The 17,124-nt window shown below is 43.9% G+C and overlaps 1 protein-coding gene across 4 annotated transcripts in view; it reads left to right on the forward strand.

The window, feature by feature from the left end:
- Positions 1–17,124, forward strand: part of LOC133377431 (formin-like) — a 234,409-nt gene that overhangs the window by 206,515 nt on the left and 10,770 nt on the right. For 3 of the 4 annotated variants that reach the window (XR_009760707.1, XM_061611483.1, XM_061611485.1), the window contains exon 16: positions 15,827–15,911. The exons of the other annotated variant lie outside the window; for it this stretch is intronic. Coding sequence is in view for 2 of the 3 variants with exons in the window: in XM_061611483.1 (XP_061467467.1) it covers positions 15,827–15,911 (85 nt within the window). In the remaining variant the exon portion in view is untranslated. The remainder of the gene's footprint in view (positions 1–15,826; positions 15,912–17,124) is intronic. 4 annotated transcript variants of the gene reach the window in all.

Raw genomic sequence — 17,124 nt, forward strand, 5'->3', positions numbered from 1 at the left:
AAACGGTCCTAAAGCAAAAAAGCTATACACATTCCAACCTACATGTTGAAAATGTCATACTGCAAACCATACTATAGCACCCTTTATATACTCCACAAATTTAGATCATCACGATGGAATTTAATATGATGATGATAGTACTGTGCTGCCTCCGCAGGGTTTAGAATTATATACAGTAGGGCCCCGCTCATACGGCAGGTTCCGTTCCGGACCACCGCTGTAAAGTGGAACGCATTGACTAACATTGTCTAAAATGGTGCCCGACACCCGAAAAACACCGTAAAAGTGGAACAAGCGCCATAGGAGCAGGGCCTTTGCCCCCACACCCGCCAAAGAAGACTCGTGAGACGTGGCATTGGTTTAAATGTTATATTTATTAAATATAACATAATCTGAATCCAAATTCAAACATATCCAATCATAATTAATAACTGCTTATAACCCCCGGGCAGGTGAGGAATCGCACTATTCTGGTGGGGATTCAATCCCCCCAGTCTCCTGGGCATGTATCACAGCTGGTAGCTGTGGGCTGTGATGCAAGGATATGGGCCAAGACTCCCTGCTTGCCCAGTGAACCTTGGGAGCGGTCTGCCATGCGCATCCTGGCCCCGCGGTACCCGCATTCACCCCAATGCGCATGACAATCCACAGGGGCACCCACCAGTTATCCGCAGACCGAAGTCCTGCAAGATTCCTGAGGGGTGTCCTTACCCAAAATTCCCTCAGGATACCTACCTCTCTCTCCATCAAATTCCTCACCTGCCCAAACTCAATGCCACAAGAGGTGTATAGCTCATGTTTATACACCTCGCCCCACCAACCTCAACAACTCAACCAACCCTTTGTGTAAGTCCTCCAAAAACATGTCACATCCAAGTTCAGAAAGGTGCACACCATCCTCCCTAAAGAGATGTGGATAATCCACACCAATCCCTGGATGCGGAATGTAGCCCTATCCATTCTTCAAAATAAACTTTTTAATTCTCCAGTTCACCCCACGCCTGGCTCTTTCAATTTTATTGGGGTGAACCGCCCCTCTCCAAACACGCCGCTCCAACAGGGCGGACCAAACCACTAGGAGATGGGGGAAAGTACTTTTAACCCACTCTAAATCCTTCAGTACTCTATAAAATAAGTCCAAACCAGGGTGCTGAACTAAGTCATTCTCCCCCAAGTGAACTATTAGGATGTGGGCAGGAGGGCCAGCTGAAAATTCCTGGCATAAGGTAGGGAGAAGTTCACCCCATAGCATGCCCCTCTGAGCCCGCCAACGCAAAGTAGCCCTGGCAGAGAGACGGAGCTGTGTCCCCATGTCAGTGGAGGATGCTCTCCTCAGCGCCCAAAAGAGGATGGAATGCCCGCACAGCAACACGTTCACTGGTTCCGGCCACATTGCGATATCTGGGGAAAGGAAGAAGAACAATTAATAGAGGACCAACTGGAACTAAAACTAAGCAACAGCTAAACCATGGAGATCGCGAATTGCTCCTGGGTGCCGTACCTGCACTCCAATTGCAAGTGTTCAAACTAGCAACAACTGCAGATCGCCATCTGCCCTTGGGTGCTGTATATGCACTCCAACTATCAAACCGTGCACAGAATCGCAGGTCGCCATCTGCCCTTGGGTGCTGCATATGCACTCCAACTATCAGACTGTGCAAACAATCGCAGATCGCCATCTGCCCTTGGGTGCCGTATATGCACTCCAACGTAGGTGCAACTCCATCAGTACCGTATGTAAGCTTTGAACGCTGCAGATCGCCATCTGCCGATAGCCTGTATATCAGATGACGAGAGGCCCATCCGTGCTGCAGCTGTAGCGGCCCCTATTCGGAAAGAATGAAGGCCGAAGACCGCCGGATCATGGCCCGATGACAACAAAGCCCTCTTGAGCACAGCCCAGAATTGAAACCGGGTAAGGGAGGACCTATCTCCATGAATAAAGAGGTAACCAAACCCCTTTGGGCGGAGTGCCAAATATGCCCTCAAAGCAGCCACAGGGCATAAATGAGGAATAGGGCAAGGGCCTGAGGTGACCTGTTTCCCTTTGGCCTTCTGATCTGTCATGGAAATTTGAAGTGTGATACAGGCTGCTAAGTCTGAAAGAACACAATCAGTGAACTGCAGGGCCCTGTTAGAACAGTCTCCCATTGAGGCAGCCAACAGCTCACTAGGGCGAAATGCACCGTAAAAGGCGACAAGAATGACAGCACTGAATAGCACCACCTCAAATGAAGAGGAACAAAGGCCCCGAAATTGCAGGAGCAACTGGCCAATCAGATCCGGAGTAAATGGCTGCCTCTTATCAGGTATTGCAGGGGAGATCCTGGCCCAACCCTCTAGCATCTTCCGTATTCGGAAGTCTGTTGTGAACTCGGGAAGGCCCCTGGCTTTAGACTGAAAGGCCAGAGCTGACAATTGGCCAACAATAGTGCTGACCGCCTTACCCGTAGCCCGCAAAGAAACCAAATATTGCATGAGATGGCTAACAGGTATGGGCCACAGGTGTTGCATGCTGGCTCGCGCTCGAAAGTTCCAGAAGTCAGTACAAGCGTGCTGGTATGCCTTTTGAGTGCTGGTTGCCAACGCCGAGGCCATAGCAATGCTTGCTTCTAACTGCCAAGGCTCCAAAGACTGGGGGGCATCCGAGTTGGCACGGGTGAAGCGCCAGGAACCAACCTCCAGAAACGCTCCATCTGGAAGTGAGAAAGTGCATCAGCAATGCTCTTCTGTAGGCCAGGGACATGCCTGGCTACGAAAAGAATGTTAAATCGTAAGCACTGCAAACAAAGACCCGCACCAGACGCATCACCCGTGCCGACCGAGAAGTCTGAGAGTTAATAACCTGTACAGTGGCTTGATTGTCACACCAGAACCACACTGTGCAGTTCTGGAAAGCCAGAGGCCAAATGCGCACTGCCACCACGATGGGAAAAAATTCCAGGAAGGTTAAATCAGAAGTAACCCCAGTTATGTGCCAGTCCATGGGCCACCTCTCAGCGCACCAGTCATTGCGAAATATAAGGCCAAATCCTGAGCTACCTGCTGCGTCAGAACGGACCTGGAGCTCAGCCTCCAATAGCATTTCATGTCGCCAAAATGATACCCCATTAAATCCATCCAGGAAAGACAGCCAGGTCTGGAAGTCTGCTCTCATGCCAGCAGACACCCTGATGTAATGGAAACTACGCTTAATGCCTTTCATGGCATCGCAAAGGCGTCGAAGGAACGCTCTGCCAGGTGAAATTACCTTCGAGGCGAAGACCAAATGGCCTACGATCTCCTGTAATTGGAGCAATGTGAGTTTCTTCAAACCTACAGCTGACCTCAACCTGTCCCTTAACGCCTGGATTTTTAGGAGCTGGAGCCTGGAAGACTGAGTCACAGTGTCCAGTTCAATACCCAAAAAGGTAAGGCAAGTAGAGGGGCCCTCTGATTTCTCAGGGGCCAGAGGGACACCCAAATAATTTGATAAATCTGTGAAGGCTGACACTAAACAGGCGCAGTGCCCGGAATCTGAAGTACCAACGAACAGAAAATCATCCAAATAATGGGCCGTTAAAGAAGAACCAGCCCAGTCCCTCACGGCCCACTCCAAGAACGTACTGAATGCTTCAAAAGCGGAACACGATATGGAACAGCCCATAGGCATGGCCCGATCCACATAGTATTGACCGCGGAACTGAAATCCCAGAAGGTCAATGTCCTTGGGGTTAACAGGCAGGAGACGAAAGGCCGACTTGATGTCGCATTTTGCCATCAAGGCCCCCTTTCCGGCTCTCCTCACCACCCTGACAGCTTCATCAAAAGAAGTGTATCTAACCGAGGCAATGTCTGGGGGGATGCCATCATTCACAGAACTCCCCTTCGGAAAGGAGAGATTATGAATGAGCCAGTACTCCCCTTGCTGCTTTTTGGGCACTATGCCCAGGGGCGAAATACGCAGGTCCAGCAAGGGGGGGAAAGAAAAGGGGCCGGAAATCCTGCCTGCAGCTATCTCCTTGTCTAACTTCCTAGCCACTACCTCTTCCAGGATCCGAACTGAGGCCTGGTTAGTTGCCCACGTGGAAACCCTGGGACCCTCATAAGGGATCCTAAATCCCTCTTTAAAACTCGCTAAGAGGTAAGCAGCGGCATCCCTGTTCGGATATCTAGCCAAAAGGTGTGCCAACGGGGCAACAAGAACCGGGTTATTGGCCTTGCGGCGCACCTCGTCCGCCACCCGTTGATCTACGGGGCTGCTGTTGATCCTGGCCATTGGGTTTGCCCTGTCGCACTCTGGAACAGGCTGAACTGGGATGCCCACCCCCACATGTCCCACAGGCATGTCTAAAACGGCAAGGGCGACGGGTGCAGCATCCAGAGCTATTAAAGCCCCAACACACCTGTTGGGACTGAACCCACTGCGGCCCCTGGCTACCGCCAGAAGCCGTTGCCTGTAATTTGGACAAGAGATGGCCACTATCCGACCTTTCCCCTTGAAGTGGCCGAGCTGGGGTCATACAGCGAAGCCACATGCCTTGATGTTCCACGTCCCAATGCATGGTGGGATCGAGGGCCGCCCTTTGACGAAAATTTTCATCATAACGGAGCCACGCCGTTCCGGCAAAATCCCTAAAGGCCCTGTGTATGATGTCCTGATACTTGATCATGGACAATGCTCTGGAAGGGTAGGCCTGCGTCATCACGCCCATGTAAACAGTATAGGCATTTAGCCAGTTAGGCCAAACCCTATCCACCTTTTTCTTTTTAGCGGCTTCAGTATCCTTCACCGCTTCTCCATGCTTGTCCCTGACCTCAGGTTCACGAAACAAAAGAGTAAATATATCCAAATATTCACCCCTCCAGATCCACTCTTTAGTAGCCTGGAGAAGATGATCCCCAAGAGGGAGAGAACTATCACCCTGGGGGTAAACACCCTGGGGAAGAGGCAGGGAATCCATGGAAGAAGAATTAGGACCTGATGGCTGCCAGGGGGCGATAGTTGCTGCTGGCCAAGGAAGCTGTGGCTGTGTTGGCACTAAAACACACCCCATATAAGTGATTTGAGAAGGTGTGGCAACCCCATGAGCGACCCCTGCAGCCCCCGGAACCTGTGTATTGAGTGTCTCACCTGTATCCATTGAAGGGGGAACAATGACCACCACATCCCGTGGGGCTAATGAGCCCACAGTAGCCAAAGTTGTTGAAGGCATCGGAAGCACCAATGGCACCAATGGTGGGGGTTCTGACTGCGCCTCGTTAGCCGACACAACTGCTCCTACAGGTGGAACGGGAAGTGGATCAATAGGAGCAGATGAGAGAGATTGGCTGGAACTGGTAGCTCCTGTTTCCAGAGCGCAGACCCTAGCCAGGAGAGAGCGCATAAGGTTAGCTTTGGAGGTCCGCCTAGCAGACCTCTTGGGCGGAGTAGGAGCACTAGGGCCAGCACCCGGGTCATTTGGTGCAGAACGTTGCTGCTCAAGAGCCTCAATCCGAGCAATCATGGCCTGCATACAGCCCATATCCGACTCTTCGTCCAAAGAGTGAGGCTCTACAGGTGGGTGCCTGGCTGGTCGCTTAACCACCTGAACACCTTTCTTCTGCTTGGCCTTATGAGGAGACATTATCAAACAACACTGAAAACCTGTATAAAGAAAATTGATAACCTAATCAGAGAACAGCAAACAGCACCTTAATCTATGAATTTATGTAATCAAATATATGTATGATTGGTTAATTAATTGATTGATCCCAGCCTCATAAGAATTTATGCATTGAATTAATTATGAGGAAGTGAGTAATTAGTTGAGCACAGCCTCCAGGTTTTATTTATTTATTTATTTATTTATTGCTTCCTAGTCACTAATTAATTGATGAATTGAACAAATGGCTTTAACTTAATTAACACAATAGAGAATTGATTGAATAAAAGGTGATAAAAAACCCACCTTAAGGTGGGAATGTCATTCTGCAATTGACAACTGCTGTATCGGTGGAACGCTCCTAAGTGGAGCGCCGCAAAGCGAGGCCCTACTGTATAGGGAGACTTTCTGTTGTGCTAAACAAGGCATTTATTAGGTTAGAGTTATGGAACTCTAGAGGTATGTCTCTATGCTCCTTTAGCCTTACAGTAACGTCCTGTCAGGTGACATCACCCTTCTCTTTAATTGGCTAGTTCGTTTTCCCTCCAAAACCTGCCTCAGTTTGTTTCAGTCATCAGTGACTAGTAGCCCCAGATGACAACACTCCTTTTTTACCTATTGCCCTCTCTCAGAAGTTATTTCTCTGCCAGAATTGCCTCTTCCAGAAGCTATCTCTCCCAGAAGTTACCTCTCCTCCATTGAAGTCTCCCACTTCAACAATCCTACAATATAATTACCAGCTATTAACCTTCTCCATCATCATCACCATCCTCAGTTCACCATACCCAGAGACTGTATGTTTTCTTTGAAGTTTCTGTATACCTTTGTGTTTTCTGGTTTAAAAAAATAGTTCTGATTAAAAGAGAGAGAGATTGTCTGGCAAAAGTGGGTTTCAGAACCACGGGCTCAGAACAGTGCCAGTAGCACTTAATAGCACTTGTTGATTTAAGACCCAGTCTAGTGGTTGCTGCGCCAGCAAGGAGGCCTTCTGTAGCTAATATTCAGTTTCTGGGTATCGGATCACTTCAAGCCTTAATTCCTAGTCTTTCCTCCATCTGTGTTGAGAATGAAAAAAGGCCATGAGGTTAAGTAAGCAGTGTTTTTTCTTTCTAACCCTTGGCATAACTATATATGTTCTTGTAAATGTGAAAATTATTTTTTTTACTTTTTAGAAGCAACAGTACATTTTTTTAAAAATTCTCATTTGAACTTCTGTACTTAATTTGTATAATTAAGAAATATTAAGTTTTTCAAATTAGTGCTTATTCTTGCATTTCATTGGAAAATATCTACATTTGAAGATCTAATCCCCCAAAACAGAATTAGATGGGGACTTTGGATGTTAATTTCACTTTGCACCAAACCCTCAATTACTTGTTGTTTTCTGAAACAGATAATCAGGTAATGTAAAGTATTTTTTTTATAATACAGAATTCTATTTTTTTCTGTTGCTTTAATTAATTTGTGTTTTTCCACATTGCATAGCAATGCACTACAGTTTAAAAGTGTGTTAATATTATTGCTGACACCAGCAACCTTTCTTCTCAGTTCTTTGGTGTATTTTGACCTTCTTTGCACCATGATGAGTGATCCTAAATCTTCTTTTGAACAGATTCCCCATACATATGGTCAGATTTCATGGTTTAAGCAAACTGCATTCCTTAAGATTCTTCCCCTCCCACCTCGTCCATTCCAACTGAAGATTCACAAATTATTAATGGGTAATGTCTTCAATGAAAAGTAGGTACCAGCTGTGTCACTCATAGATTAATGCAACTCAGTAGTGTTACATAGTCCCCTCCTAAAAGTTCATAAAAATGTAGGCAATATATGACTTAAGAGGGAATGTTCTGTGGATTAAATAGGATGCAAAATCTAGGTATAAAATTTCAGTTTCACAATAAAAAAATTGAGTGTGCATGGCAAGACGAACAGATGACACCAAATTATTAAAGGCAATTAAATCTAAAGCAGACTAAGGAGTTACAAAAGAATCTCATAGCTCTATTTTCATAAACGCAAAATGATTCACAAAGTAACCTCAGTTATGCTTATATGACACTGAGAATGGACTTCTCTTTTATAACACTCTGTACAGACTAGAATTCATAAAACATCTGTTCATAATGTATCAGCAACCAAAATGATAAAAAGAATAATGCTGTTATGGACATGCTAGTTTCTATGGAAATCCTTGTGCAATGGAATGTTGTCCCGCTCTCCTCCCCACCTGCGCACCCCCTAAATCTGATCAGGGTTTTCCCCCAACACTCCATAGCAGATTTGAGGATAGTGCAGAGCACGCATGGGGGAAGGAGAGAGGGGGAATAAGGCCATTCATTCATGGAAATGCTAAAAGGTGTAGCCCAAATCTCTAGAAAGTATTGCAAAGTAAATATGAGACTGTCCTAAAATTTTAAAGACCTTGATTTCAGCAAAGTTAAGATACAATAAAGTAGTCATGTGATCTCAACACTTTGCACCAGTCAAGATTTTAAAGAAGTCATGTGAAGATGTATTCTTACGTGTTTGTTTTAATTTTGTATTGGATCCAGATATATGGTTTCCCCCATATTCTGTTAACTTATACTAGTTCAGTATCACAGCTTGATAAGACTTTGCTTCCCAATACTGGGGCGAGGCAGAAAATAGATTTTGGTCTATCAGTGACCTGCTGGCCAGTCTCCAGTTGGCTATCTAGTGCCCACCAGGAGTGTAGTCATCCAGGGTCTTGGGGGGACTTAGGCCCCTTACTTTTTTGCTTTTTTTTCCCATCAGAGTCCTTATGTCTCCAGCATCCTATGGCCAATTGCATGAAAGGTATGTTGGCCACCAAGAAGAGTTTTGTAACATGTTTCCGTGTCCTTTCATGCTAATTGGAGCCAATCAGAATGAAAGGAGGTGAGTCAGTCATTAAGAAGACTCTTCATGCTGATTGGCTCCTAGGAATGTCTGATGTTGTGGGAGAAGGCATTAACATGGATGCCATTCTCAACCCAGCAGCAAAAAGTGGGGGGAAAGGAGAGATGTGTGGTTTTGTTCCAGCCCAAAGAGGAAGATGAGGAGGACAAGAGAGGAAAAAACACATTCAAGGGGATGGGGGAGAAAGACAGTGTCTGGGAAGGAGGGCTCATCCACATGGCGATTTAGTATGTGTCTGGTGCTGCTTGCATTACCTTACAATTTGCATGGTTCACATGACATTGCAGGTAAGGAGAAGCTATAATGCATTTCCCCCTTTAAATCCGTATTAACCCAATCCAATTATAATGCGAAAAGGAAAGGAAAAACTGTCTTAGCTGCGCAGTGCTCCTCCTTGTAGGTGCTTTGCTTTGATTTTTTTTAGTGGGCGGGCTCTCTTTTAATGCCCCATCGCTTGCTCCCTCTCTCTTTGCCACCCGCAAAAGCTGCCACAGCCGCTGCCTAATTTGCCTTTTCACTCACTCCCCCCGTCCCTCTAGGCTGGGACTATGGAGAAGGGGGGCTTGTCAGTTTCATTTTTTCTTGTCAATTTCACACCCAGACGCTCTCCTGGCTTCAGCCTTGAACTGGAGGGAGTAAACATGTAAAATTAGAGAGGGGAACCACAAGGAAATAGCGACACTGATCTTTCACAGAGGAATGCCTACTAGTATGAACAGAAAACAGCAGATTTGAAGCTATCAAGTGTTGACCTTGCAAATCTGTCACGATGGTAAAAGCAGCGTCTTTAGTATGAAGGTATGCTCCTGTGTGGATAAGCCCAGAGAGAGAGAGAGAGAGAGAGAGATTCAGCTTTTAATGATGTTATATGTGCTTCTGTGTGTGTCATGCATGGTTAGATGAAAAGCAAATAAATATGCTTAAGAATGTGTGTGTGTGGTGCAGCCAACATCAGAGGTTAGGACCAGGAAATTCCTTGCTTAAGTTTCCTCCTAAAACTCCTAAGCTCTGCCCAATGCAGTTACTCTGAGTCTTAGTATGGCAGCCAAGAAGGGAAACTCAGCAAATGAAGCTCCTTACCTTACAGCATGATGATGCTGATGATGATGAAGAAGAAGAAGATGAAAAGCTGCCTGAATGGGCTAAAACATCCTTTTTTCTAACATTCTAGGTATATGTGGAAGGAGGAGGGGTGACACAGGGAGATAGGAGAAGGTAGTGGAAAAATCTCTTTGTACCATCTAGAAAGTTGCCAAGTTCAAAAGGTTACGAATCCTTATGCAAAATGAGTTCCTCACCTGCTTAGACAGTATGAATTCCTTTTCATTTAGGAAAAACAGACTTTGTCTTAACCAACAGCAAAAAAAACCCAGAGAATGTGTTTTTCTTTATTGCTGTAGGGATTTCTGAGTCAGTTATGCAGACCCCAGTGAGTGTCAATTACAAGCAATCCTTATTAGTTCCTACTTCAAAAAGCCAAGAGAAGTTGTGGAAAGTAAGAATTATGTAATTGCAGAAGAAGAAACAGTGAAATCCTGATGATAGCATCCCACCTACATCATCAAGCAGTTTGGTAGCAATCGCAGATAAACATATAGACACCAATTTCAGTAATTCAACAAATATCTCTGACAGTAAGAAAGGACAGTCAATTGGTGACAATGACAGAAAAGCAGAAACAATATTCAAGTCTGGCCAGGTTATTCTATAATCTTAGAATGTTGTATAATCTTAGAAGGGGTGTGGCTATGGGGAGGCGTGGCTCTCACTACCATGATAGAACCCTGCACTTCTGAATCTGCCACTACATTTCTAGTGCCTGCTGATTGCTAGGATTCTTTCAAAGAAGTCTGGACTCTGTTGAAATTGGTGTGATCCTGAAAAAAAAAAGTTTGTAAGCAAGAGTGCACACTCACAATCATTATGATTAGTTATGATTTAACTATTAAGAGAGCCTGAGTTTATGCTCTTATTTTGAAAGTGTAAAAAGCATTGCTGAACAATGGGATTCTCAGTTGGAGGGGCGGTTAAGCAGAGTGTAGTTTCACTTTTTGCTAAAACCAGGCTTGTTCTTTCTTATGAATCAGAGATCATAGTTTGGAACAAACTCTGGTTTAACAAGCCAACTTCATAACCCTTGGTTTGAAGTTGACTGTTGACTTGTTCAAAAACTGACTAGAGTTTGTTTTAAAGTTTAAAATTTAAACCATGAACTGTAGTTCCTATGTAATGACAAGCCAAGTCGAAACTAAAAGTCCTCCTCCCAGACATGTGGGAGGAGGAGAAGTGAGGGGAAGCACATAAGCCTACGGCTTGTGGCAGCTGCTTTCTTGTGCAAATCAGGGATGGGGAAATCTATGGCTCTCCAGATGTTGTTGGACTCTCAGCTCTCATCAGACCCAGCCAGCATGGCCAGTTCTCAGGGATGATGGGAATTATAACCCAGAAACCTCTGGAGGGCTACAGATTCCCACCCCTGTGCTAAATCATGGTGTAGCGCTATGTGAACTGGGCATCTTACAGGGAGTAGAGCAAGTAAACTCTACATGAACTACCTATTTCTTGAACTTTTTTAATGGAATCCAGTCATGATTATTCTCTTTGGGTATAAGCTGTACCATGTCATCCAAGGATGTAATTAATTGGTGCATTTTAAAAATTAAAAATTCATTAAGATGAAGATCAATCCATGAGAAGATTTATAATCTTTGTAACGTGAGGAGATTTTATGCTCTTACTAAGTATTAAAAGAGAAAACTGATCAACCTTAGTCACATACAACAGTATGTTAAGCCTTTGAAATTTAATCACTTAATGTTTAATTAATGGTAGTGCATTTCTATATCTCTTATTGGCCCACTGCATAAATATTCTTTGAAATAACACCTCTAGAAAGTAATATGACTCTTTCATTAAGAATAACGAAGTCACAAACACTGGACAGCTGCCCAAGACCTGCATATGCACCATTTTGACAAGCAGTTTAGTTTCTTTAAAATCTTTAGACATGGATCTCAATCTTGTTAATCAATGAAAATTGGAGGAATACAAGCTGCTATTGAATGAATGATGTTCCTGGTCCCAACAGAGAACAGGAAAACAACATGTCAACTTCATAAATCACAGGGGGGGGGTGTGCATGCGCGTGCGTGTGTGTGTGTGAGAGAGAGAGAGTCACAGTAGACCATGACCAAGAAACAGATCCCAAGATGAGTCTGTGGAAATCAAAGCAGGCATGCTTCTTTAATGATTTCACTTTCAATAGTTTAAAACCCAGGGGTGTCCCTGGAAGCATCTCTTTACTTTCTTCCTTATAGGTGAACACTTCAAGCTATGCAAAAAATTAAAGCACTGTTCTTCGACACACTGTTATAATGAAGGCCAAAACCTGTCCTTCATCCCTTACACTATATGGCCTGGCCCTCACCATCAGGGATTTCACAGGGTATGTAGTGTGTCTCTTTGAGCACACACCCCTGTGTGGATATGGCTAATAATTATGTTAATAAATAAATAAAAACAGAAAAATCCAGACGTAATCCTGAGGGCAGGCATCAGGTAGACTGTGATTTGAGAGAAATGGGTTCATTTGTGGAGGTTGGGCCATGTTAATGTTTTTAATACAAGTGCATATTCATGAAATCCAGTTCAGAAAACAATGCATGCTATATCAGTCTGGCACCTGCAGACACCAGTGTGCCCACCTGTACTTCCTATGGTGTCCACAAAAGGTTCCCTAAAAAATCCACTATTTGCTTTTCCCACTCAGTTCCTGTTTGCACTAGCTCAGCCTCTTCTTCATAGAACACATCCCCTTAAACATGTCCACATTTCATTTGTTGCCATGATTGATCTCACATCCTGTTCTCTATTCTGAACAGAGAGATGTAAAGAACTCTCTGTGGTGGTGGTGGTGGTGGCTAATGTAGGTGCTTTTTTTGGCATTAGTGTGGTGACTGGTTGGAGGACATTCCCATACTATTTTGTGGTTCTGTCTTTTCTCTTTTAGATGTGGCAACCATTTTGTGTTATGTCACACCTCCACAGCAGCCATCTTATGACTGGCACCCACAGCTCTTTTATCAAAATTCAAAATGTGCCCACTGACCCCAAGAGGTTGGTGACTTCTGCTATAGAAGGTTATGTACCTGAGATTCATAGATCAGAAGCAAGCCACAGGTTTGCCTGCAGTTTCTCTGCAGTTCTTTCTCTCCCTGGAGCAAATAAATTCCCCCTTTTCTACCTTAATCATTGTTAAAAGATACACATCAGCATCATTGTAAAGACTGATCAGGTTACCTACTTAACTAGGATTCTTAGCCAACTTCAACTCCTGGGTGACACAACGCCTAAAATAAGTTGTCCAGTTTAACCAAGACCCTTTGCTTTTTTTTTTTAAATTGTTGTTGTTGTTGTTACCACCCATCCACCCTTCACCAGTAGCTTCCAGAATGAGCCACAACAATATAAAATGCATTACTATAAACAGTTTAAAACCAATTTAATTAACAACTCATGAGGGTCCTAAAAATATGTATCTCAAATGTCAAAACTCAATGTGAAGAGATGCATCTTCAGCATATGACTAAAACTGTACAGTGAAGGTGTCAGATACATCTCAGAGGGGAGGGAGAATGCCCTCTCCTGGTCCACAACCACCCCTGAACATCTGAGGGCAGTGAAACTACCAAGAGGTCACCCTCTGGTGATCTCAACATCTGAGAGGGTCTGTAGGAAAGAGGCAGTCTTTCAGATATTTGTCATCTAAGTTGCTTAGGACCTTAAACACAAGTGTGAGCACTTTGATTTGGGTCTGGAAATGAACTGGCAACCAATGCAGCTGTTTTAAAACAAGGGTTATGAGAACTAAATGGAACCTCAGCCAATAATCTGGCCACTGCTTTTTGGATCAGTTGAAATTTCTGAGCTGTGGTAAACAGCTGTGGTAATATTGAGTCCTTCAAATAGCTTTTAGACAGATCCAATATGAAAAGGAATCTGATTTAGAATACATTTTTTCATACTTTCTTTAAAACTGCAATTGGTGTACTAGATTGGGAGTCGTAAGAGGGACTTCTCCAGCTATAATGTTGTTGTTGTTAGAATGCATGCCAATTCCCATATATGGGTATTTTCCTGCACAGTATCCTATTGCATCTCTTGATACTGCGGTACTCAGCTTGGATCATTGTTGCTGGATTGGAATACTCTATAATAATATGACATATTCAACTAACATGTCCCATCAACACAAGGATTTCCACTTGTGCAACAGAATTTTTCTCTCTCCCCCCCCCACCACAGCCTGTGCCCCATGGCTTCCCCAGATCTGCTCTGGGGAGTTGGGGGAACCCCTTGAACAATTTTGGGAGGGGGGAGGTTCATTTTGCAAATGGAAATCCTTGCACTAATGGCACTGTTACTTAGCGCTATATTGGATACAACCCATGATTTTTACTTGAGCATCAGCAGCTAGAAGGTGTGAGAAAGGGCTCCTCCATTATGGAGCTGCAACAGTTGTCCTTCTGAACACACTTGTCTGCTTTTGCTTACCATGGTCCATGAATTCAATATTTTGGCAGTGGAGCATGGGTATCAAGCCTGGGAATCTTCTGTAGCCATCTGGTATTCATGCGACATAGCACACACAGCATTCATACTGATGGGAGAGGTGTGTGGGGTGTGTGGGCAGGCATATTGAAGTCTGCTCTGCCTCTGTTGGGGGGTGCCTGGGAGCTCCTTCTGCATGATCCATGAGCCTCCCATCTTAAGGAGGGGCCCTTCGGCAGCCCCTCTGAGCTGCAGGGGCTCTTAGCCAGGGCCCAACCTTGCAACCTTCTGGCCTCAGCCCTGACCATGCTGATTCCCAAATAATAATATACTGCCATATGCAGAGATCCTGACCAGTGCCAGCTTATTGCTGATACGCCACAACTGAATGATGAATTGATCAAATCATGGCCTCTTGAATCATGGAGCTGTAGTCAGCTAAATTATTGCACTAGCAGAAGCCAGTGCAAGGATTCCCATTAGTTCAACTGGACTTTCCCCCTCGGCACTCCCTGTGACCCCCCCCACACACACACACAATTCTGCTCTGGAGAGTCAGGAGAACCCCTAGAACAATGCAAGGGGGAAAGAAAGGGGAGATTGTTCTATCGGGCAAGCAGAAATGCCTGTGCTGATGGAATAATCTTAGCACTATGCTGAATAGAGGCCATGGTTCAAAATTGTAGTTTCACCTGGAAACTTTCATTGGAAGGCTTATTTAATTCATAGCGATAATACTGGAATCAGAGTACTACTTTATTATCCTATCTGAATGTATACAAATTACTTAAGCAGTGTGAATATTTAGATGGCCCACCAAACCATGGTTTAGACTCTAAACTTTAGAGGATTGTGAGCAAGCAATAGGTTCAACCCTTCCCTCCTCTTCCTCTTTTCCCCTTCTCCTAATGTGTATAGGGATTTGTTATTTCTTCTTTTAATCATAGTTTGCCACTACTGACCTGGACAGATAGGCAACCAACAAATAAAATTTATTATTTATTATTATTATTAATATCCAAATAAGGATTGCAAGATTGATCCTGTTCTGCAATCCTGGTTAGGAGGAATCACTGGTTAGGAGGAATCACTTCAACCTTAGTTTGCCAATGTGGCTGTAACCACAAACTATAGTTTGATTAAAACAGGAAGTAATGAATTAAATTCTGCACAAAAGAGAACAGAGAAAGGAAGAAGTGCTTGAGCCTGTGGCTTGTTCACAATCCTCCAAATGTTGGAGGTTCATCTGAATGCTGCAATTATTTTGTTGTAATCCTTACAGCAACTCTATAAGGCAGTTATCTTTGTATTGCTGGAGAGGGGCCCCCAAACTAGACTTAATGCTAATCAAGTGAATGGCCTTGCATGTTTGTTTTTGTTTTTAGAGTACCATGTGATTTCAACTAGGACCACAGCATGGAGGGAGAGAGGCTTTAACCCTTTGCAACCACTGCAGTCCCCAATCCAGATCACACATAACCCAGGGAAGAAAGCTGCCACTGATGCCATGATGCTTCCTCTTTATGTCGATTATGCTGTGCCAGCACTAGGAGTTTTGGCCTCAGTTCATAATATCTTTTCCAGCTTTAAAGCTTGGTCCAGATTTGCTTACGTGCTTGCTTCGTAATTTATTCATATTCACCAACTAAGTGCTCCTGAAAGCAGCTTTCATATGCTAAATATATACCATTTCTTTGGCTCCAGTAAGATTTGTATGTCTTTTGTTTCAGACTCAAAGTTGCTCAACAATCAGTGAGCAAGTTAACTGCAGAAAAGAAAGTGGAAACAAAGAAAATCAATCCTTCTGCCAGCCTGGTATGATGTGTTCTCAGTGCAGCTCTGTCTTCTAGTTCTCTTTTAAATATAGCTAATAGAATGCATGTTTAATCCATTCAAAAGCAAATTACTATTATATCCTTTCCAGCCCCAAAGTATATTCAAGTCTGTTGTTGTAGTTGTTGTCCTTTCAGGGATTGAAGTAGTGATCCAAGGTGGGTTGGGGGATTCACTAAGCCTTTTCAGTGCTAGATTCAATCTGTCCCTGCACAAACCTAAGCTAGGAAAAGTAGTCTGCATGAAAATCAGTGCTCATAAACTGTCTCAGATTTATCACTTCTCTCTCACTCATTAATGTCCTTCTTTCCTGCTGCATTCTGTACTCAGAATAATCTCAGACATGCTTTTGCAGTGTGTGCTCCTAAAGATCCCCTCACATTTCTGAAGTGGGGGGAGGGGGAAGCAGGATGAAATGACAGCTAATAGAGCCTTTTCCTACATTTGTCACTCTGTTTGTCTAGGAATGAGCCTGGCTTCCTGGGTTTTGTCCAGTATAGGCTGCACTCTCTCTGTCTCTGTCTCTCTCTCTCTCTCTCTTTGTGCATAGACAAATGGAAAATTATTTTGCCGTATTTGGATGCAACCAGTGCTGGCTAGCCAAATTAAGGTGGATCCAATTTGGCAGAAATAACTGTAAAAGCTGTGCTTGAATCATGCTTATACCATTCATTATTGGTACAATCTGGTGTAAAGGGCAAAACACATGGGTGATCCTGGAGAAGAGCTTTGTCATTTATCAGTGTGGCTTCAAGAAAAGTGTCGGGAAATTAATGTATGAATATCTGGCATATATTGGTTCCAGTCCACAACTCCTGTGTGCCCCATAGCTTCTGTATAGTCCCACTTTGTGGGAAAGCCCCTGCATAAAATCAGCTTCAGTTCATGTCTCTTTTAAAAATATATATTTCTGCAAATTCATACATACATATCTCCTTCACCAAATGTTCTTATTTTCATTTATGTTCTAATATTTTACAGAAATGCAATATTAGATTGTCAACTTGAAAGGTCTTCCAGAACCCATCAGGCTTATCTTTAGGAGTAAGAGTCTGAGGTTGTATCCAACTAAGTGATGCTGAGAGTAGCAGATATTGAAATCAGTGAAGTTAAGTTAGCCATGGCTCCTTTGTGTATATTTATTTCAATGGGTCTACTCTGAGTATGAATCAGATACAAGCCTAAGTATGTTTGT

The sequence above is a fragment of the Rhineura floridana genome, chromosome 2, assembly GCF_030035675.1.
Source record: "Rhineura floridana isolate rRhiFlo1 chromosome 2, rRhiFlo1.hap2, whole genome shotgun sequence".
Taxonomy (NCBI): domain Eukaryota; kingdom Metazoa; phylum Chordata; class Lepidosauria; order Squamata; family Rhineuridae; genus Rhineura; species Rhineura floridana.